The following is a 23,852-nucleotide window of genomic DNA, read 5'->3' as shown; positions in this document are numbered from 1 at the left end:
ATTGCAGAGACTACCAAGGGACAAAACCTACTTTCAATAGAAATTACCTTTGTAAGTAACTTGGTTCGATTCCTTGTTACCAAGTTACTTAATCTCCTGGTGTCCCAGCATACTTAGTGTGCCTATGATGGCTGCCTTGGAGAGAAGCTCTACATAAATGATTTCCTTTACCTTTTACTGGGGGGGGGCGGGGGGATTTAATAAATGAGCTCTAGTTCATAATTTATCATTGAAAGGGTCAGTTCCACACATAGGGCGTTACTTTAAGGCTGTGTTTTTTGTATTTTTGCAACTACAGTGGACTTTACTAGGGTGGGGGTGTATGGGAGACCTCTGTTGGCTTAATACTCCTGGAAAGAAATATAATTCAAAAGAATCTGAGGGTATGTTTTCTTTTGTGGTTAGAAAAGGATTAACTTAAGACCACCCCCTACTGTTTAACAAACAGGCTTTTTCTTGCTTGCCTGCAGAGCAAAGCTTTTTTTTTTTTTTTTACAGATGTAATTAATCTCAGAGCTAATTCTGAGCCTCAGCAAACACACACACTTATAAATACACTAGGGATGCACGGAACCCAGTTTTTCGGGTTTGGCTGAATCCATTTTTCGGCCGAATAAAAATGGATTCGGCTGAATACTGAACCGCGTGGCGAAAAATTTTACACTTCCATGTTTATGCTACTACATTAACCCTTCCAAATCCTAATTAGCATATGATAATAATGATTTGGATCAGTCAGGACCATGGATTTGGCCGAACGCTGTTGAAAAAGGCCGAATCCTGGCTGAACACTGAATCCTGGTGTTCCATATGCTTATCATGGTATATTCCTGCCCTTTGTTATATGAAACTATATCCCTCAGCTTCTACGTGTTTATTCCTATCCTGAATTATATGGGCAGGGGCCATCTGTTGGTATATAACATTGACCTTTTTACATGTTACTCTTTACCCAGAGCCACTACCAGCTACAGCTCTGTCCAGGGGCAGATTGTCCAATGGTCATACAGGTTCAGGAGCCAAAGGCTCGGCGAGTACAATGCAACCGGTGCAGCGAGGTCTTCTGGTAAGTAACCTTAGTTAAACTAAGTAACACAAACTTAGAAAAGGTTAGAATGTGAACTTTCTAAAATAAAATTTGCTTTCTAAAAGATTTACATGTTAAGCAGGAGCTGACACTTGTAGGCCTGTTACTTTGAATTACAACTCCTACCATTCAGATGTTGAGATCACGGTACAAAAGGAAGGTCCCCCATCTATTTTAAAATATAAAGATATTCAAAGTTCAGTGACTTACCCGGACATATAAAGGCATGAGGCTGCAGCTGAAAGAGCTGTGTGACATAAGACTTACTGGTGTCTCTATAGTGGGAATTTCACTATACTATATATAAATCGAGAAAAGGATTTGATTACTTGATTTTTTTTCCTCAGAGATGGGGGACTAATTTAAAACCAAAAGTAGTCTTCAGTTTCAGTAATCAGTTTGAAAAGTTCAACAAGAGTATAAAGTCCACAACTCAAATAATAAATAAATAATAAGCTAAGGGTTTTTTCCCCATAAGAGAGCAGAAGAGGCACAGCTTTAAGGATTATGATGGAGAGCTTAGCTAGTGAAAGTTGTCATCACCTCTGCTACTTGCAAAAGCACCATGTTACTGTTGCTGCCTGAAAACCATTTGCTTTGTGTTAAGTACTTGGAAAAGTTTCCTTCCCATTAAGTTTGTCAGGAACACATGAGGAATGTTTCTTCTAGAGATCCCTGCTATGGGCAAGAGAGTGCCGTAGGTGTTCTGTACTTAATCAGAAAGCCACACAGTCGAGGAGCAGGGGATTAGGTCTCTGAGGTATTGGTACCGTTCCCAGACTTTGCTAATTTCCCAGACGTGTTTTGCCGTATGGCTGCCAAACTCCCGTCACACAGTTGAACTGTTACCCTTGTCTTTAAGGTAGGGGAGAAGCTGGAAAACGCTTTATAAAATCTGGAAATTGATGCGGCAAAGAGCGTTTCCCCCTTGGTTTTTTTTCCTCCATTTTTTTTTTTTTTGCTGTCAAATTGGCCCCTAAAGAATTGAAGGTGCTACATATGTGCCCAAGATGGCACTGAACTTAGCACTCTGTGCTGCATTTCATATTGTCATTTTCAAATGCAAAGCCCCTACACACACTTCTAGGGAGTAGCTTAATTTAAGATCCATATAGGTAAATCTCTTTAAGCTGTATGTTCATGTAAGTGTGTGTGTCATTGACCTGGGTCCAAGCTGACAAGCATCAGATGCAGGAGGGCTGCAGGTCCAAAAGGATGACCACCATGCTGTTCAAGATGAAGAAGCAGTGCTGAGAGGTTCAAGATGCAAGGACAACAGCAGATATATGGTTTCCACCTGTCTGGATTGCTGAGGACATTCATTCCCCCATTTTACTTTGTTGTCAATGGGCAGTGGAGTAAATAAGGGGCCAGCCCTTTGTTCCCTGACCTAGAACTGCTGCAGGCTGTAACATTTACATCCTGTGCTATGCTAAGCCTTTACTGCCCAGATCATTCATTTTACCACCTTCAGCAGTTACATGGTTAAACAAAACCCATAGAGGCTGATTTACTAACATAGGTACTAAATAAATTGCCGGAAGTACAAGAAGTACCAAACTGGGGTGCATAGAATATATTACAGCTCCATCTACTGACTGAAGATGAGTGTAGAAGCAGATGTGCACTCTTTACTTATTACCTGTCTTCAAGGCTTATTTACTGACACCGGTGATAAATGCACCAATGAAGTTATACCCAGCAACCAATCATTTGCATTCCCTGTATTACTTGCATTCAAGTGATCACAGTTCCTGGGTGCAATGGATCAGTGTAGCAGTTTATCACTTACACTGTAGGTTTTGTAAGTGACCTGCTTCAGTGTATAAATGTATTATGTGCTCTTTAATGCTGTTAACTGCCAGAAATCTCCATAATTTGCTGTTGGTTCAAGGATTCCGTGAGTCCTACTGTGAAGCAGTCTCTTCTGCAGAAAACATCTTAAATAAAAAGCAGAGGCCTGCCAGTTCTATTTCTGTGCGTTGGCTTGTGCTGCGAGCTACATTGCATTTATTAAACTCCTGGCATTTGCCATGACCCCTTCTTGGCTGCGTTTGTGGAAAGCGCTCCGCTGGACTGCAGGCACGAACTGGAGCTGCCGCCTCTGCCAATTCAGGATCCAGACTGGATAAAAACATTTTTATGTTACCTTGCTTACTTTATGCTTAGAGATTGTAAATAACCTCTCAGCCCACCCAGCCACTCTGCTTATGTATTAAATGGCTTACTCTTATCCACTTGCTGCCTTTTGATACCAATAACATTATTCCGTCGGCAAGCTAAACACCAGCTTTTGGCCTGGGGCACATGGGCTTACGTACAAGTACAAATACATACACGTCTTTGTTTACTAGAGAGCAACTGTAGCTTCTTTGTAAGGGGATTGTAACAGAGCAGGAGAGGTATGGGGTATATAGAAATTTATGCCTAGTAACTGAAGCAGGTGGGGCAATTTGTGTGGCTTCTGCTGAAGGGCGGCCTCGATCAGCATGTTTATTTTTATCCATCTGGTGTCCATAGCAAAAAGTAAGATTATACCCTATGTATAAAAAAATGGTTTTTACCAAAATGCATTCTTTATGTTTTCCCACTGTAAGGCATTAACAACATAATTGTCTGCAATACATAAAAAAAAGATGGGGGGGGGGGACAAGTTATACAGTGGTCTGTAGCAGGCCCAGAATGGAAATCTGTGGGATCTGGTCAAATGCTGCCAGGGGCTGCTGTAAGATGCCATAGACACTCACTGTTTATTGGGTGTTTGGGCCTCTGTGTACTTGAAATGCCAGGGCCTATTTTGAATCCTAGTATGGACCTGGTCTGTAGTAATGTAGAACAGGTCTTACTCCTATCCCTTGGCTCAAGGTAATGTTTCTAACCAATCACTCTTGTATTTACCCAGCTGTCTGGGTTCTAAGCCCTTGCAATGTTTTCTTTTCAGCTTCCGGTGTCGTCAGATGTACCACGCTCCCACAGATTGTGCCACCATCCGGAAGTGGCTGACAAAGTGTGCAGATGACTCCGAAACCGCCAACTACATAAGTGCTCACACTAAAGATGTAAGGAGAACACCAAGTGCATATGTAACCTGCATTGTCACGCCAGCCTGCGCAGCTACTGGATCCCCACACTCGCTCAGCATTGAGTGCACTCGTTATGCACTTGGCTGGAACCCTGTAAAACAGCAGGGGAACCCACCGCCACTGTATGTATACTGCAAGGCCCACCTACATTACAACAGGCAGTCATATTACAAGAGCTGTGTACTTTATTGTATACAGCATAGGGTAAAATACATAAGATGTTAGTAAATCACAGTCTCCTTGCATTGTAAAGAGACAATGATGACCCGATAACGGTGCTGCTCAGACTGTGCCTGTCACTTACACAGCAGCCATCTTGGGATGTACCATGTGCCCTGAAGAAATTTCAGCTCTTCTGCACTGCAAGCTCAGTAAAGTTGCTCTACAACACACAGTGACTATAGCAGAAGATGTAAACTTATTGCAAAAGAGAAATTAACTCTTTAAAACAGATTTGGACACTATATTAAACAGAACAGGGACAGAGCTCTTACCTCTCCCTTAGATCATAATGGGGAGGGACTAAACCATTTGGCGCTATTCCCAAGGGGGTTTAGGTAAAAAGCCCATTACAGAGATACCGTCTGATAAACATTCTTTATTGATTTAGTCTATGATATCAAAGAAGGGGGTTTAATTTTTGTCAGCAATCACTTATAATCAGGTTTGGTCCTAATAAACAATTTTATGATGCTTCTGGTTACCATGTTGGTACAACACAAACGGTTTTCTCACTTATATAAACTTTATCAAACCAGAGACATTTAGTGAAAATTCATATACATAAATACTCTGCAATTTTGGACTGCATGTGGGGTTTGGCAATCTATTGTGGATCATACAGGGAGGAAAGGAACAGATGGAAGGTCTAAAATACTTATTGGAAGAAGAGGTGGAAAAAGAACTCTCAAGAAAGAGTGGAGAGGGAGGAGGAAAACACAGTTTCAGAGGTGGGGATAGTACAGGACCTGTTATTCAGAAGGCTTGGGACCTAGGTTTTTCCAAGAGATGTGGGAGATGGCCTTCCCATAACTCGGAGCTTCTGGATAACATCTCATACCTGTATATCTGAAAGAATGGCACAAAGAATAGTCGATGAAAGAATGGTGCATTTTTGATATACTGTATTAGCGCTATGCACACCTTAAATAGCATATATTTCATGTAATGCAGTATTGGGGCTTTTTCTTACCCCTGTTAATGTGCTGTCATGACTGTAGCCCATTTGGTACTGTTGCTTGGAGAGGTATTTATATAATTAAGCTATGATAGTGTAGAGATAAGAGCTCAGCCAGAGGCAGAACAAACAAACCATAGAATTTTTAAAATTCCTAAGCATTTTAGGGTGATCAATAAAGAAACCTCAGTTTTTCTGCAGGCCAAGACCAGCCCTGTGTTGCATCAGGCTTAAATTAACACTGTTAATTTATTTAGGCCTACAGCATAGTTAGTTTGTTCAGGGAGAACTGCCGGTGATCAGAATGGCTGCCTCCACCCATAGCTTCTTTCCATTTAGTTCAGTGTGTGTTAAAGGAACAGTAACAGCAAAAAATGAAAGTGTATAAAAGTAACTAAAATATAATATGCTGCTGCCCTGTACTGGTAAAAGTTGTGTGTTTACTTCAGAAAGTCTACTATAATTTATATAAATAAGCTGCTATGTAGCCATGGAGGCAGCCATTCAAAGGAGAAAAGGCACAGGCACATAGCAGATAACAGATAAAACACTATTGTATTCCACAGAGCTTATCTGTTATCTGCTATGTAACCTGTGCCTTTTCTCCTTTTTTCCAGCTTGAATGGCTGCCCCCGTGGCTACACAGCAGCTTATTATATAAATTATAGTAGTGTTACTGTAGCAAACACACCAGTTTTACCAGTGCAGGGCAACAGTGCATTATATTTTTATTACTTTAAAGCTCTTTCATTTTTTAGTGTTACTGTTCCTTTAAGACGTGTTCTAGCTGGTTCACCACTTCACCTTGGGGATACCTTGTACAGTTTAGTCTGCATAATAAATGTATGTATGTATGCATAATAATGTAAATATATGAAATATAGTGTCTTTATCCTCTCATTCTGAATGCATTTCTTCTACTCTTTCTAGTGTCCCAAGTGCAATATTTGTATTGAAAAGAATGGAGGATGCAATCACATGGTGAGTATCTGTAATAATAAGTACATTCTTTCATAATTATTTCCCAAACACATAAGTTCGAAGTCCTTTCAGCTGTATAAATAGAGGAGGTTTCTGTTGAAAGTTTCCCACTTCTAAGTGAGGCAAACAAAACAACTGAAACCTGAGCAAAATCATCAAAAGGATAAATAATTTAAGAGCAGAAACAAGTTGGGGAAAAAAAGACTAATTGCAATTTGTTTTAGAAATATCATTGTCTGTACCATGCTCTAAGTGAATTTTCAGTTTAAAGGTGGCCATACACTGGTCAATAAAAGCTGCACTGGAATCGGCAGCTTAACAGCCTGGCCAAGAATTGTTCAGATGTCGATCTGGCAGGTTTAAAAATCCCTTCAGGGCATGGATTGCACTGGTTAGTTGATGCGGTCCTTGCCCTGACAGCCTGCATCCCGTCAGTGTGATCCTATTGTTTGGGCTGGGCCAGATGATGTGGACATATCAGGGGAAGATTCACAAGGTTTTGGCCTAGAGCCATAATAATTTGTGTTTTCCAGCTAAAGATGAAGCCAATATAAATTGCCCAATAATTGTGAGCATTAATCTTGTTCTGTTTTTTTTCTCTTACAGCAATGTTCCAAATGCAAGCACGGTAAGATCACTTCATGAAATCCATTCTTTATTAAAGCACCTTAAAGCTGAGCAAAAAAGGGAAGATAAAGACTAAAATTCTGCCCAAATGGCAGTTGCTATTGAAGCACATAACGGGGTTGCCACGGACAGGTTTGTGCATTTGGGTAGAGAATGTGCATTGTGCGCATAACATTGCTGGGTATGCGGGGACCAATCAGTATTCTGACAATGAGATTTGCAAATCAGAGAAACAAAAATCTTATAAAGGCAATTTGGCATTTTTTGTTGTGCAGCTCTCTGGTTTGCAAATGAGACCGTTATTTGGTTGCTTGTTTCTCCCTTACCCTAGTAATCAGGCAGTGGTTAGATTGACATGCTGTTGGAATGCAGGGCCAGAGCAGCACACTATTTTTTAGTAGCTCATTAGACCCCCTCCCTGACCCTTCCCCATAGGGATAGTGGGGTTGTGGGTGACTGGGGACAGAGAGCCTTGGTTTGGATCTGCTAGGTGAGGGTCTAAATACAAAGAGGAATTAATATGCTTTATGGATGCAATGGTCACTAGCAAACTATTGAAAACAAGAGGTCTCTGGTATGTTTAGGTTAAAAAGTGCTCAATGGCCTTAAAGTAGCAGTACACGTTAAGAGATCATCGAACTAGGGGATCTTTCTCCCAATATACCCACCTAAGGTGGGCGATATCAGCCTAATTTGATTGTTTAGCCCTAGGGCTGTGCGAGACGTTGTAGTAAGGAATGATTTTTGGCCAGATATCGGTCAGGTAGGCCAGACAGGCATCCCCCATACAGGGATACAGGGACAGAAGGACTCTAATCGGCAGCTCAAGTCTGCCCATGTATGGCAATTTATCATTGTCTGTAGTTAAATGTTCTTATTTAGGAGTCCATATTGGATAAAAATGAGAAATTTGTATTAGAGAGAAACACCAGCCACCCAGCCCTGGCGATCTGCCCTCACAGCTGTATTTATTTGTGCTTTCAGACTTCTGCTGGATGTGTTTGGGGGACTGGAAAACCCACGGCAGCGAGTATTATGAATGCAGTCGGTACAAAGAGAACCCAGATATTGTCAATCAGAGCCAGCAGGCACAGGCCAGAGAGGCCCTGAAGAAATACTTGTTCTACTTTGAAAGGGTGAGTGGAAGCTCAGCACAGACCTAATAAATAAGCTGCCACTAAGAAATTTTAATATGCTTGTATAATGCCGGCTATGTATGTGTAACAATACCAAGGACTTGTTCTCTGCCTGATCTGTATGTATTTCTCTATAAATATAATCATATAGCCCAGAGCTTGCCACCCCTGAAGCACTGACACATTTCATGGCTATTATCTACTACTAATGGGTTTCCCACTGTTATTGTTATTGTTGTTATTGTTATGCTCCTGCTTCTCTTCTCACTACTGTTGTGTTACTTGGCCAGTGGGAGAATCACAATAAAAGCCTGCAGCTAGAGGCACAGACCTACCAGCAGATCCAAGAGAAGATTCAGGAGAGAGTCATGAACAATCTTGGTACCTGGATTGACTGGCAGTATCTCCAGAATGCTGCAAAGCTGCTAGCAAAGGTCAGTAGGTCCATCTTTTCCCCATAGTCTGGCATCAGCCAAATGCTTTATTGTAAAGAAACCTAGAAACTCTAGACCATTTTATTTGTTGGTCTGTCACGCACCCAATTTAGTTTTGTAATTGGTTTCATAATAAATACATTTGGGGGGCTAAGGCTAATGCCACACACGATTCTAGGCCTCTGCCATTGCTTGTATGCATGAATTGGTGCTGAAATCCACTCTAGATGCCTGCACCCAGGCTGACGTAGTGGCTCTAGGTGCAAGCACAGGGAAAGGCTGATGCAAGAGTAGGGGATGATTCTCAGGCCAAGAATTAGCCTTTTGACTACTGGGGCTGTGGCACAGGCACCCAAATGTGCTAGGGCACAGAGAGCTTGGTCTATTTTAGGGTATATGTGTAGGATATATGTAGGATTATTCCTTAAGTAAAGGGCAGTGTATTAACAAGTGCAAAACTCTTGTAACCCTTGTGAGCTGATGTTTGAAAGGAGACATGCAATTGGTTACTATGAGTTTCTAGACATGCAGCAAACTGGGCACCTTCTATTACAATACATAACGTCTGTTGGAGGTGCATATATTTTGAAGGTTTGCTGTCTCTAAACTTTGCTGTAACTTTAGTGCCCTTTGTGTGCTCTTCTACACAGTAACTGGCATTCTGCTTATATGAATGTTCCACTGATGGGAATAGTATTTGAAATAGTAGGGACTGAAAAACAAATGGTTAATTGTCTTAAGTCCTGTGGGCACTGCTGATCCTGTGTATGGTTTTTCTCCCGCATGTAAAAACCAGTGTCGGTACACTCTGCAATACACATATCCCTACGCTTACTACATGGAATCCGGCCCACGGAAGAAGCTGGTGAGTATATGTGAACCTCCTTTCTGGGGGTGCCTTATATTTGGCACCCTCTCATGATTGTATCTTTCCTTCTCTTTTAAAATAGGGTTTAACATGCCCATCATAATAACAAACAAATGAATTACCGGGGCAAAAAGATATAAAATTAAGGAATTAAAATAGATTTTTGGAGCTAAGAATAATATTAGGATCCATTAAAAACTCCAGGAATGTAACATCAACGTTTGTAGTATTAGCTTTATTTTTGTTTTCTGTGCTTACCCCAAAGAATGTGTTTTTTTTCTTGTGGCTTCAGTTTGCTGTTAATTAAATGGGAATTTACGACCTGGGATTATAAACAAATGAAGCTGTGATTTCACCATCCCTTTAATCCTGGCCCAGATGCATTGCTATGACAGCTGACCCTTAGTTATTTTATCTTTGGGTGTGATGAGAACACTGTGTGATTGTAAGGTTGGGTTTGGCTAATAGTGGATTTATGTTTGATTATTAAGTTTCATTGTTTTGGTAGTGTTTTCCCCCAATTTCTCAGCAGTGTGGTCTCTCTTACAGTTTGAGTATCAGCAAGCGCAGCTGGAGGCAGAAATAGAGAATCTTTCTTGGAAAGTGGAACGAGCCGATAGCTATGATAGAGGGGTAAGTGTTTTTGACGATCAGCTACAATCTGCATTTTTCAGTCACTTACCAGTCCGAATAAAGAGAACTGATACCTTGGGTAATTGGCTGTGGGTCAGAACAGGCACATTGCCCAATGTCTCTCAGCAGTACTTCTTATGACTTGAGGCATAGGGTCCCAAACTGGGGGGGGGGGGGGGGGGGGGGGGGCTGGCAGCTGTGGCAGGGGGTCTCAGCTTGAATCATACGGTGACATTTGGAGAGAATGACCATTTACACTCCTAGATATGACTCAAAGCCCAGTTAGAGGTCAATATGTATTTGCTCTTCTAGATAAGATATTCTTGGGACCATAACTATGATTTATACTTAATACATATATAAAAATAAGTAAACCCTTTATATATATATATATCTATATCTATATATATATATATATATATATATATATATATATATAGATATAATTACCCAGAATAACATGCTTTCCTCCCTGAATGCAGTTGTATTTAGTTTCTCTGTTACAGCCAGTTCAACTACAGCTCTTTTACCGACTTCCTTATCTAGCATGAAGCTCCACCCCCTTTTCATTGGAGCAGAGGAAGTTAGCTTTCCCAGTAGGCACCACTTCTTCCAGTAGGCCTACTCGACCAACATCTGTCTGAACATCGGCCAGGTCTCGATCGGGCAGGTTTGCATTATTGTAATCCGATCATGTGGCCCTGGGGCCAAGCAATCAGATTAGCCCTATACCTGCATATCTGGGAAAGATCCTCTCATTTGGTGATCTTGCCATCTTTATCTATTGGCCTAGGCTGATTTCTAACATATTTGGCAGTAGAGATTTTTCTCATTCTAGCATATTGGAGACGACTTAAGATTGCTTTTTTCTTTTTGCCTTCCTCTTGCTCAGTCAGGAGCTACAGTGATTATGGGATAGAAGGGTTAAGCGGCTATGTAACCAGCTGTTTAATTAAAGGAACCTAAATGGAATAAAAGCTGTAGCTTATTTACCCTTTAGTACTGGAGAAGAGCCTACATTTTTCACTGCCTTTCTTTTTCAGGACCTGGAGAATCAGATGCATATAGCTGAGCAACGCCGGAGAACACTGCTAAAAGATTTCCACGACACCTAGAAGGGAGGTGCTTTTTTTTTTTTTTTTTTTTTCTCTCCTCCCCTCGCCCCTTTGGCAACATGAGCATGTTGATTGTGAAGGAGGACTAATGCTGCAAGATACAGACGCTCAGAGGAATGTGAAGAGAATCCACCTTTCTTACAACCCTGCTCGCTCGCTCGTACGAAATGTGGTCCGTTTGTTTCTGTCCCCTTTTCTTTTCCTTCTCTCCCCCCCCCCCCCCATCTCAGCCACTAACCCAGGGATATCAAATTAGCAGCCGGTCGGCTGGGGCGGACTCTCAGCTTGGGGCTGAGTGTTCATCACCCAGAAGGCCCAGCATTTCACATTCTTGCACTAACACCCTGCCACATTAACTGCCATACGCCGGTATCCCGTCTCACATCTACGCCCCCTTATCCCTCCTTCTTCTGTTTAACATCCTCGCCCTCTCTGCTGCTGGCGGGAGCCTGTAACCCATGCTTTTGTTTTGCTCCTTTAGCAGAGGAAGGGTTAATACTTCTTGTTTTTTACTTGTTTTCTTTCCGCGCCCCCCCCCCCTTTTTTTTTTTGTTCCAGAAGGCAATTCTTGGAAAAGTAGTTCAATTTTTTGAATGGCTGTTAATAGACTTAGATTATTATGCAAACTGTTATTTTGAACTGTTGTACAATTATACAGAAAAAGAGAATTACAAAAAAAAGAAAAAAAAAACACTTTTTAAAACATTTTGGTCTTGTTATTTTTTTTTTTTCTAGCTTTTGGTTGACGGTTTTTCTACCTTTTTGAATGACTTCCAGCACCCAGTTTGCCTTTAAAAAGAATTGTTACAAAAAAAATGAGGTGTTAGTACCGCACTTTGGCCAAAATATGTAAGCTCACGTGCCATATCAAGGCCCCTCCTTGTATGTGAGTCTTAAGGTCCCCATACACCTACGGGTGGGCGATATCGGGGAACATGTAGGCCAATTCGATCTTTTGACCCTGGGGCCAAACGATCGAATTATAATGGCGGCAATGGGGCAGTCTGTTCGGGGACCACATTAACAAGCCAATGCGGTCCCCGATCCGACTGAATCTTTTAACCTGCCCGATCGATATCTGGCCAATTTCAGGCCAGATATCAGTCTGGTATGGCCGTCGTTTCTGCCCCTACACGGGCCGCTAAGCTACCGAATCTGTCCAAGGGACCAATATCGGCAGCTACAATCGACCCGTGTAAGGGGACCTTTACACTGCCTATTAGCATTCTTAACCCCCTATATAATCAAAGGCACTAAGTTTGCCCAGGAATGCTACCTGCTGATTGGTTGCTATGGGTTACTGGGCAAACTTAGTACCTTTTATTATTACATAACTTCATAAGTCTGCAGTGCATTTAATATGTCCCCCAGCTACATGTGCCTGAGGATTAGACCATGGTTACTTACCCCTAACCCAGGAGCTTTAGGGAGATTTTTACATCCCCTGATTTTACGTTTTTCCTCATCTTGCAGTGTTTTTTGTGGTCCCACCTATATATCACACAGCGTTTCCTTGATTTGACATGTTCCTGGATTTGACACTATTTTTTATGGTCTCCAAAAATGTAATACTGGGGTTCTACTGTATAGGTACGGAGTCTGGATGCTCTGATTTCCTTGCACAGGCCCTGGCAATTAGGCCCTGGCATTTCAAATACACAGAGGCCCAAACAGCCCCCACCAGCCCAATAAATAGTGAGTGTCTATGGCATCTTACAGCAGCCCCTCTGGCATTTGCCTGAACCCACATAGTGCCAGTCCGGGCCTGTCTATAGGAAGGGTAATTGCCTGCTGATGAAACTGAACCTTGTGTGTGTGGCCCTGTAAGCAGTACACAGAATCAGCTCATTTAAACACCTGTCTGGTTGCTATGGTAAACAAGACCCTAGCAACCAGATAGCTGCTGAACTACAAACTGGAGAGCTGCTGGGGCCAAACAATCGAATTATAATGACGTGGTATAGGCAAAGTCTGTCCGGGGACGCATCAATGAGCCGATGCGGTCCCCGATCCGACTAGAGTTTTTAACCTGCCCGATCAACATCTGCCCGATTTCAGGCCAGATATCGGTCGGGCAGGCCCGTCAGTAGTGCCCATACACGGGCTGATTAGCTGCCGAATCGGTCTAAGGGACTGATATCGGCTGCTAGAATCGGCCCGTGTATGGGGACCTTTAGGATGGGTGAGAATACTCCTAGGCTGGGCCCCCTATACAATCCCCTTGTAGGCCAGTGCTACACTGGGCACCTCTGGAAACCTGTATCAGTGCCACTGCCCCCTATGGAAACTGCAGCAGAGGAAACAGTTATCTGGCTCACGTATATTATGTCTGTATGTCACCAAGGTCTGTGCTGCATCTGGCGCCTGCCCAGCTGTCTCGGAATCATAAAGCCCAGCAGCTTGTGAAGTTGACCCAAGGGATTCCCTTCAGCAACAACAGAATAGCTGCCACTCGGCGGATCCTCTGCTGAGTGAGTTTATCAGTCTTTGGGCACATTGTGCGTGTCATTCTCTGAGCAGCACTTTCAAAAAGGCAGAGTCATCCCAGCTGTATTTATCAAGCAGGAACGATAAATATAAATGGCAAGGAATTCACAGAGACAGCTGGGACGTGTCTGTGTTTTCCATCACAACTCACTGAGGTGCGAGTAGCAGTATGCTGATAAAACTGCCAGTAGCCAAAATTCCTCATCTACAAATATTGTGTGTGATGGTGAAACCCACAGGGTCGGAGTGGGCACTGGGGAAAAAAAAAAAAAAATCAAGTGCACCCCGCCAACCCAGATCCAATCCCAGCCGGCGCTACCCTGCTGATTTCCCTCCCCAATTGCGCTGAAGTATAATGCATTTGTGCTCATAGGGGAGGGGGTTGGGCAGGTGGTGGGGTTACCCCTGGTGGGGCAGCCCCAAAGGCTCCTACACACCACAGTTCCACCATAGCAGCCAGGCATGAGTTTCATTGCTTACCCTTTAGTATTAATGGACTGCTCCACCTTGTAAAAGAAGGGTACTCCTGTGTGTGGTCTGATCACTCACTATTATTTACTTAAATAGGGAGCAGCATGGCCACAACCTGCCCTATGGAATATTCTTTAAATGGTATTCTGCAATGCTTTACACATGCACACTAGTTTTTACCCCAGTGGACTTTACAATCTAAGATCTCTATGCCATGTACACAAACTAGGGTTCTGGGGCAGGTTGTGATGTCATTTGGAGTGGGGTAAAATAGGCTGGTTAAATACTGGTGGGGTGGCAACTCTTCCTATGGAGGGGAACCAGAAACCAACACGGACACAGAAAACTAGTTATGTTTGGGCCAAAACTAGACTGCAGTATCAGAGCTAGCCTTGCCTTTGGGGGGGTGGTGTTTCTAAAGCCCACACCCTTTTGTCATGATCTTTGATGCAAGTCCCTAATGAGGTAGGCCAAGAATGTAAAGGGGTAGGTGTGAGTCTGACCCCTCATCACTGCTGGGAACATCCACATTCCTTGCAATTGGAGCCCAGGCAGGAATCGGGGAACCCCAGTACCCTAGCGTTAAGTATTGTGGCACTGTGCTGCTCCATAGTAATAACAAACATAGAAAATGAAGCAAATGAATTGCTGGTGTTTAAAGGGTAACTGTGCTGTCACAATTTTATTATCTGAAGGCTGTCAGGGGCTGGAGCTTGTAGTACAATTACAGCTGGGGGCTACCCAATGCCTCTCCTTGATTTACACCATTTTCCCCTCACGTTAGGGCCCCAGCCTTACTGTAGGGCCCCCTTTAGCTGTGGTCGGAATCTGTTGCACATTGTATCCCCTCTGTAACTCACATGCACAGAGCTGGCTCTGTTAATGAAAATGGGATTTTTTATATGACATGTTTGAGACGCAGGTCTGAGTGCACCTAAAAGTTGTGTTTTATGGCCTTTGCCTTTCTGTTAGACGCCCATGCTGCATTTGCTTGCACTTTACTCACATTCAGAAGACAATAGAATAGAGGGCTGCGTTTGGAACCGACAGAAATGTGTATTTAGAAAACTACATATAAATGCATTAAAAAAAACTGCCTGTAAGAGCCCCTCAGGCCACTTACCAGTAATATTTTGTAACCTCTTTAACAAGTTCTTTCCGTTTTTTAATTCCTAATAGTAATCACCCTTTTATGGTACAGCCCAAAAGCCCTAGTGAGGGTAACTCCCTAATTACCATCTGCCGGTGCCCACTGGAAACCGCTAATTATTGATGACTTTGTTTAACTGAGCAAAAAAAATCAATGATTCCTCCAGTGTTGAGTTTCCTCCTTATCTCCTTGGGAAGGGAATCCCCAGAGATGGTGCTAGTGTTTACTGTATTTGCCAATGTACTTGCTAACCAGCCTGCTGTATTTGGATATATTATATATCTTTATTTTAATGCATCAGTTGCTCTCAAGGCACAAGCTTACAATTCATTTCAATGGAAAACAGTTAGCCTTTTCCGCCGGCATTTGGTAACAGATTCGGTCACTGGTGGTTATTGGGTTAAAACCTGGGTATAGGAAATCTAAATCCCGTTAGCATGGCTCCGGCCCTATCCTGGCGCTGAGCAGTGCACTTTGTTTTGATAAGTTGGGAGATTGGAGATATTTTTAGTCCATGTGTGCGTGATGTCTCTCAGCACTTTCCATGATCTGTTTTATGTTCCATGCTGTCTGTTTCTAACATAGGGTACTGGTCCCGTAATATGTAAGTGTGTGTATATACCTGTATATGTATGTATATATATATATATATATATATATATATATATATATATATATATATATATATATATAGGAAAGCGGAATAGACCGGCACTCACAGGCTATTTAAACATCAGAGGCTTTAAACGATTAGTAGAGAAGTGAGGTTCTTTATTAGTCCGACGTTTCAGTTCCTACAGGAACTTTCATCAAGGATAAAGGTCCTAATGAGGACCGAAACGTTGGTTTTTAAACAATGAGTTTTCAATAAAAAAATTTTTTTGAATTTTAAGGGTGTGCCGGCCATGGATTATTTCATGCTAAATACTCCGATTTTGGCTGTGCACCCCACAGAATACTAAAGCCTTGGAGTGCAGACACCATCAGGACTGATATATATATATATATATATACATATACCGTATATATTTCTATAGCAGCTCTTGGTTCATAGTAACACAAAGAATTGGACAAAGGGTCAAATAACCAGGGAGGTGGCACATTACCAGGGGAGACAAAAAGCTGTCCTGCTCGGTTCTAATTTAGTAGACCTGTGTAACCGCTGGAACCCATGCATTGCCATCTTCACCAAGCTATCTCAACAGGCCAAACCCAAATAATGACTTCTTGTCCCCCCCTGCACACCCTGGAAGTGATGTTACACTATGATCGCCAAAAATAGAGGAAAATTCTACAGTTTTTTTAGTCCACAATGGGCTTGCATCCAATCTGCATTTATACCCCCTTGAGCCTGCAGTCTGCAATCCCCCACTTCCCAACCCACTCCCTGCCCTGATATAAGGAAGTGACATTCTGAGAGGGGCAAGATGGAGGCAGAAAAGGAGGGGCTGCATATAGTATTGAAGGGCACAATACTGCACCAAATCTAATCCATGGGTAATTTGAGGCACACCCTACCAGTACCTGCATTCAGCTAGCTATCCAATACTCATTCTGTACTGCTGGTACCCGTGGGTTCCTGGCAACAATTGAATTTAACTAATTATGCAGTTAAAAGGTATTTTTAACAACAGTATCAAGTTTTTGGAAGTGAACTGGCTTGTCTAATCCTAGTAAAGATAAAATATAAAGACCAGCCTTTCAGCAGGTACCAAATGGCTAGTCCCACCCTGAAAGGATCTAAAACAGGGATCCTTTTTTTTTTTACTCGAGCCACATAACCATGAAAAAATAAGGTCTGTGATTGGCTGTTTGGTAGCCCCATGGGGACTGCTGGCCTGCAGGAGGCTCTGCTTGGAGTAAAACTGTGTCTCTGGGCTTCCAAAACTTGTCTCCAAGCCAGAGATTTAAAAATTGGCAACTACTGTGAGGCCACTGGGAGCTACACCAAAGGGGGTGGTGAGCAACATGTTGCCCCCGAGTCACTGGTTGGGGATCACTGGTCTAAAAGAAGGTGATAAGGGGTTGTCTAGAGAGACTGCAGCGTGTGCGTAGCATTGAGGGAAGAGTGGGAGGAGATTACATAAGGAGAAAAGAGACAGATTGGAAGCAAAAAAACAGGCTGTTAGAAAGAGATGGATTTGAAGATTAATGGATAAACAGATGGGGCAGCTGCCTTGTTGATGGCACTAAAGGAAGGCAGTGTCAGAGATTCCTGTTTAACTGGGCCATTGCTGTATGTATTAACATTTGCCTAGGGCGCCCGGTCGGCTCGGCCTGCCCCTGATGGGGATTCCAAAATAGGCCAAACAGCACAGGTTGCTTTAAGGGCTTTGCCTCAAGGGAAGTGACCAGCAGAGGACTATGTTTAAGAATTCTGTAAATACACTTCTGACAGTTGAATAATGTTCAAGACTGCCTTGAGGATCTGCTTAACTTGCTTATTCCAATTGACTTTTATGTCACCTGCGCAGCGTGTGCCATCCTACCAGTGACTTACATTTTCGCCGGTGGGATGGTAGGGGAGATTAGTCGCCCGTGACAAGAGAGATTTGTAGCGGGCGACTAATCTCCCCATGTGCCAGAGCCCTAAATGATCAGCATTGTCTATTTTATTAGCCATGACAAGTAGCTGCTACTAGTAGCTCCGTGTGTCTTCACCCTTAGGCTTCTTTCTGTCAGAGTGACTATTGAAGAAGCAGACCCTGTGTCTGCCAGTTAGGGACAGTCCCAGACTGTACAGAGGTGCCAGTATGGAACTGATAAAAATGTATTAAAAATGTCTTACAAGGCCCTACTATGATATCTCTACAAGTTCCATTCAATTCTAGTTACAAAACGTCCTGACAGGCCTGCAACCCCACAGTCCCTCAGGAAACGCTCTGGGCAGCAGGACCGTCGCTTTAACCCTTGAACCTTGCTTAAAATACTTTATTTATTAATACTAGTGAACGTATAGACCACTGTCACTTTTCCCATCCGTAGACCTGAGAGAAGAAGGAATTCCCACCACAACACAAGCACGCCTGTCAGTCCCTAGTACCGAGTTCGGTTGCCTAGCAACCCCCTCCCCTGGCCCCGCCTCCCGCTCTCGCAAATCCGACTCGTCCCTGACAGCTCGGGGGCGCGCACCGCACACCGTCTCCATAGCAACCAGCGCGCTCCCGGGCTCCTGTCAAAGCCGGAGGATGGAGGCAGCGGCGGCGGCTGCTCTGGGGAGTGCGATAACCGGAGGGCCTCCGCCGCCTCAGGATGAACCCCCGCCGCCCCCGCCTGTGAGAGACCGACTGGCCGGGATGCAGAAAGGCGGCGGCGTGTGTTCCCGCTCGTACTTCGTGGTGGTGATGGTGTTCGTGCATGTGTACATCCTGAATGTCATCGCCCTGCTGCTCTATGTGTATTACAGCAATGGCAACCAACACGGAGCCGAGCCCGGAGCCGGGGATACAGGCCAGGCAGCTGTAGGGACTCCCACCCCGGATCCCCGGCCCATATCGCGCCTGGAGGAACTAGCCGGTCCCTACACATATCTGCCCCGGCTGGAGGGCATCAAGGTGAGGGGGCGGGGCAATCCCCTATACTGTGGGGCCGGCACTACTACAGCAACATGGGGGGGGGGGCTCTGTGGAACAACATGTAGATTCAGTCTGGCTGTATAGAAGCCAATGCAGGCTGCAGGCTACATCCTACTCAGGGCTGTTAGAGATTGGGCCCTAAGCATTGCACAGGCTGGGGCCCCACACTAAAGCCTATGGCATATGGGCTATTTTGCTTGTGTCCCACCTGTGGCCAGAATGCCATTGGCACTTAAGTGTTTTTGCAGCAAGGTTTGCCCTGTCAGGGGCTTTGTCTGCTGCTGGCCAACAGTGTTATTGGATAGAACACCCCATGTGCCCTTAGCCTAAGGGGAGAATATGTAACTTATGTGACAATTCAGCTTTTGTTGAACTACAACTACCAGCATCCCATGCGCATACAGACCCCTGAGATACTGGGAGCCAAGGGGAGTGTACCCTAAAACCATTCCTGACACTCATTATCCATGCAGGATACTATGTGATCCATTCTAAAGGGCTGAAATAGCTATTCTATCATCCCAGGCATGGTGTATGGCCACCTTTAGTGTAAGGTTACTAGCCACCACATAGGATCATGGAATCCCCTACTGACATGTGTATGGCCACCTTTAGTGTAAGGTTACTAGCCGCCACATAGGATCATGGAATCCCCTACTGACGTGTGTATGGCCAACTTTAGTGTAAGGTTACTAGCCGCCACATAGGATCATGGAAACCCCTTCTGACCTGTGTATGGCCACCTTTAGTGTAAGGTTACTAGCCACCTTATGGGATCATGGAATCCCCTACTGACTTCTGTATGGCCACCTTTAGTGTAGGTTTACTAGCCACCTTATGGGATCATGGAATCCTCAACTGACTTGCGTTGGCCACCTTTAGGTTAAGGTTACTACATCATGTAAAAAATCAGAGACCCTTCTAATCTCTGGCTTACTGGGCTGCACTGATGTTTTTCACTTATTCTGATAATTCTAGCCAGGCCCGGATTTGTGGCGAGGCCACAAAGGCCCGGGCCTAGGGCGGCAAAAATTTAGGGGCGGCATGCCGCCCCGCCGCAATAAAATGTGTAAGTTTGCCTCCCTTACGGAGCAACGGGGACCTCTCCCCACTGCTCCGTATCGGACTTTAAATGCTTGCGCATGCGCGCTCGCAACCAGGGGGTGGTGGTTCAGAGTTTGCGCATGCGCACACGGGGCGGTGGTTCCGCGTTCGCGCATGCGCACATGGGGGCGGTGGTTCCGCATTCGCGCATTCGCGCATGCGCACACGGGGGGGGGGGGGGGCTTAGGGGCGACCAACGGGGGTGGCCTAGGGGCGCCGAAAGGACGAATCCGGCGCTGATTCTAGCCGGGGAAATCCTTGCTCTGAGGTTAATAATACACAGAGCAGCATCAGCTGCCTTATTACTGTTGCTTGAGGAACAAACCTGTTTGTGATGCTCTGATTCTATTAAATGGAGATACCACATGTATGGTCTGTACAGTGGCACCAATGTGTCTAGCAGCTGCTCTATGATTTGACCCACTTTGGGATGACAAATTGATATGAATCTTAAACAGCCCCCTTCTCCCTGTTCTATCTGTAATACATTGTCATACATCACTTCTAAATTGTCCTGTTAACTCTCAATGGCTTTTTTTCTCTCAATATGTGCTTGTGTAACCCTATGTGAGCAAAAGCATATCAGCTGTAGCTTTCAGCTGTGCCACTACTGTGATCTTACTAAGGATTCTGCTCTCAATGGCATTTAGAACTGTTTTTATCCAGGTCCTAGCTGAAATGGTTCTTATAGTACTAATAGTAGCCTATAGGAAGGGACTGGGGCTGTGGGATAGCAGGTATAGTAGGGAGAGATGGTGCCTATAGTAGCAGTGGGGGGATAATAGCCTCTGGGAAGGGACTGGGGCTGTGGGATAGCAGGTGTAGTAGGGAGAGATGGTGCCTATAGTAGCAGTGGGATAATAGTCTCTGGGAAGGGACTGGGGCTGTGGGATAGCAGGTATAGTAGGGAGAGATGGTGCCTATAGTAGCAGTGGGATAATAGCCTCTGGGAAGGGACTGGGGCTGTGGGATAGCAGGTATAGTAGTGAGAGATGGTGCCTATAGTAGCAGTGGGGGGATAATAGCCTCTGGGAAGGGACTGTGGCTGTGGGATAGCAGGTATAGTAGGGAGAGATGGTGCCTATAGTAGCAGTGGGGGGATAATAGCCTCTTTGAAGGGACTGGGGCTGTGGGATAGCAGGTATAGTAGGGAGAGATGGTGCCTATAGTAGCAGTGGGGGGATAATAGCCTCTGGGAAGGGACTGGGACTGTGGGATAGCAGGTATAGTAGGGAGAGATGGTGCCTATAGTAGCAGTGGGGGGATAATAGCCTCTGGGAAGGGACTGGGGTTGTGGGATAGCAGGTATAGTAGGGAGAGATGGTGCCTATAGTAGCAGTGGGGGGATAATAGCCTCTGGGAAGGGACTGGGGTTGTGGGATAGCAGGTATAGTAGGGAGAGATGGTGCCTATAGTAGCAGTGGGATAATAGCCTCTGGGAAGGGACTGGGGCTGTGGGATAGCAGGTATAGTAGGGAGAGATGGTGCCTATAGTAGCAGTGGAGGGATAATAGCCCCTGGGAGGGGACAGTGGCTGTGGGATAGCAGGTATAGTAGGGAGAGATGGTGCCTATAGTAGCAGTGGGGGGATAATAGCCTCTGGGAAGGGACTGGGGCTGTGGGATAGCAGGTATAGTAGGGAGAGATGGTGCCTATAGTAGCAGTGGAGGGATAATAGCCCCTGGGAGGGGACAGTGGCTGTGGGATAGCAGGTATAGTAGGGAGAGATGGTGCCTATAGTAGCAGTGGGATAATAGGCTCTGGGAAGGGACTGGGGCTGTGGGATAGCAGGTATAGTAGGGAGAGATGGTGCCTATAGTAGCAGTGGAGGGATAATAGCCTCTGGGAAGGGACTGGGGCTGTGGGATAGCAGGTATAGTAGGGAGAGATGGTGCCTATAGTAGCAGTGTGGGGGGGGGGATAATAGCCTCTGGGAAGGGACTGTGGCTGTGGGATAGCAGGTATAGTAGGGAGAGATGGTGCCTATAGTAGCAGTGGGGGGATAATAGCCTCTGGGAAGGGACTGGGGCTGTGGGATAGCAGGTATAGTAGGGAGAGATGGTGCCTATAGTAGCAGTGGGGGGATAATAGCCTCTGGGAAGGGACTGGGGCTGTGGGATAGCAGGTATAGTAGGGAGAGATGGTGCCTATAGTAGCAGTGGGGGGATAATAGCCCCTGGGAAGGGACTGTGGCTGTGGGATAGCAGGTATAGTAGGGAGAGATGGTGCCTATAGTAGCAGTGGGGGGATAATAGCCTCTGGGAAGGGACTGGGGCTGTGGGATAGCAGGTATAGTAGGGAGAGATGGTGCCTATAGTAGCAGTGGGGGGATAATAGCCTCTGGGAAGGGACTGGGGCTGTGGGATAGCAGGTATAGTAGGGAGAGATGGTGCCTATAGTAGCAGTGGGGGGATAATAGCCTCTGGGAAGGGACTGGGGCTGTGGGATAGCAGGTATAGTAGGGAAAGATGGTGCTGTAACAGCTGTAGGGCTTTATGTAAGTGACAGTATTTACGGCTCCCCTCCCCCTAGTATTACCACTACAATGTTGAGGGGGTGTTGCATGATGTTATACAGGCCAGTCTGTAGCAATATGTTATCTCACACACCCAGCGGTGGGAATGAGGGCTGACTGATTTTAGAATCCCCGTCCCTATATCAGACACTACAGACTGTGCTATCCCAATAGGCTCAGATAAAACACTAAAGGGGTTACCAAAAGTGCGGTAGATGCAGCAATTTCTTCTCAGTATTTTAGCTTCATAATTATATCAAAATTCCCTTTCAAATGTGTATAATATCAGCAGAGTCTATAAAAGTCTCTGCATCGCTGCAATTATTCAGAATGACACTTTGCTTAATTAAATCTATTTCTAAGCAACTTTGCAATATACATTAGTTAATCACTTCAGGGGTATTACATGCCAAAAGCAGCATCTGTCCCTGTCTGCTCCTTGCAACTAGTTGCTTTGACTCTTGGTGTGACGAGAGAGTATTTAATTAATGAATATAGAACATTTGCTTATAATTTCATTTTATTTCTTTAGTAAAAAAAAAACTTAGGGGATGTAAACCAAAAAAATACAATAATAATGAAAATATAATTCTAAGCAACTTTAGAATATACATTAAATAGATTGTAAGCTCTGCAGTACAGGGATCTTCTTCTTCATGTGTCGTTAGCACTAAGCACTTCATATGCAATATATATTAGGGAATTATTTTCGATCACAAGGGCAGTGAAAAAAGTGCATATCTTTTCCCCCGGAATTCCAGCAGGCATAAGGGGATGTTGTGGTGCCACCGTAGGCCCTGGACCTAACTATGCCCCTAGGTTGCGTATGATGTCACTGCTGTATGTGTGACATCACCTCAGTTAGAAGCAATGTCACATGTGCCAGTGATCACCGCAGGAACTCTCATCCCTACAGCTCCGCTGCTGGATTTGGCCAGGAAGCAAGCATCTGGTGGCGGCTGGGGTGGGTTTTCATTTTTTTATCTGTTATATAGGGGGACCCCCCCCAAGGCTTCCGCCCTAGGCACAGACCCATGGGTGCCTATATATAGATACAGCCATGATAAAGGGGACAACTCACGGTGGGAAAATGTGCAGGAACACATCTGCTCTTACAGTCATAAATGGCCCCTAATGATTATACCTATTGGTGTTATTGGCTTCGCTCGGTTTCTGACTAGGGAATTCCTACAGGTTTATACTCTGAAATAAATCCCACCGCTCTCATAATGACAGAATATATAATATACTAATGAGAATCATACACCTAATAGCAATAATACTGTTTTTCAGGTTGGTCACAGAGAGAGGGTGGACTTGGTTCCAAACAAAATCCATGAACTGAGAACTCTGAGTTTGAAGCCGTTGCTGTTTGGTAAGAGATTTGTTACTTTTTGCAGGATCTTAGC

At 44.5% G+C, this 23,852-nt stretch overlaps 2 protein-coding genes across 3 annotated transcripts in view; both read left to right on the top strand.

Annotated features, from left to right (window-relative positions):
• arih2 (ariadne RBR E3 ubiquitin protein ligase 2) overlaps window positions 1–11,844 on the top strand; it is a 32,406-nt gene extending 20,562 nt beyond the window's left edge. For both annotated transcript variants that reach the window (XM_012960809.3, NM_001005678.1), the window contains 9 exon segments: window positions 957–1,066; window positions 4,029–4,146; window positions 6,278–6,328; window positions 6,935–6,956; window positions 7,940–8,091; window positions 8,382–8,525; window positions 9,322–9,390; window positions 9,943–10,026; window positions 11,070–11,844. In XM_012960809.3, the coding sequence (XP_012816263.1) occupies window positions 957–1,066; window positions 4,029–4,146; window positions 6,278–6,328; window positions 6,935–6,956; window positions 7,940–8,091; window positions 8,382–8,525; window positions 9,322–9,390; window positions 9,943–10,026; window positions 11,070–11,141 (822 nt within the window). In that variant the 3' untranslated portion in view covers window positions 11,142–11,844.
• A 6,560-nt stretch (window positions 11,845–18,404) lies between these two features.
• The window catches only part of p4htm (prolyl 4-hydroxylase, transmembrane (endoplasmic reticulum)), a 28,736-nt gene continuing 23,288 nt past the window's right edge, over window positions 18,405–23,852 (top strand). Inside the window, exons 1-2 of the mRNA XM_002933057.5 lie at window positions 18,405–18,803; window positions 23,737–23,818. Of these exons, the coding sequence (XP_002933103.2) occupies window positions 18,438–18,803; window positions 23,737–23,818 (448 nt within the window). The 5' untranslated portion in view covers window positions 18,405–18,437. The remainder of the gene's footprint in view (window positions 18,804–23,736; window positions 23,819–23,852) is intronic.

The sequence above is a fragment of the Xenopus tropicalis genome, chromosome 4 (assembly GCF_000004195.4).
Source record: "Xenopus tropicalis strain Nigerian chromosome 4, UCB_Xtro_10.0, whole genome shotgun sequence".
In the NCBI taxonomy this organism is placed as follows: domain Eukaryota; kingdom Metazoa; phylum Chordata; class Amphibia; order Anura; family Pipidae; genus Xenopus; species Xenopus tropicalis.
Note: the sequence above shows the minus strand (reverse complement) of the source record. Positions and strands in the feature narration are given on the sequence as shown.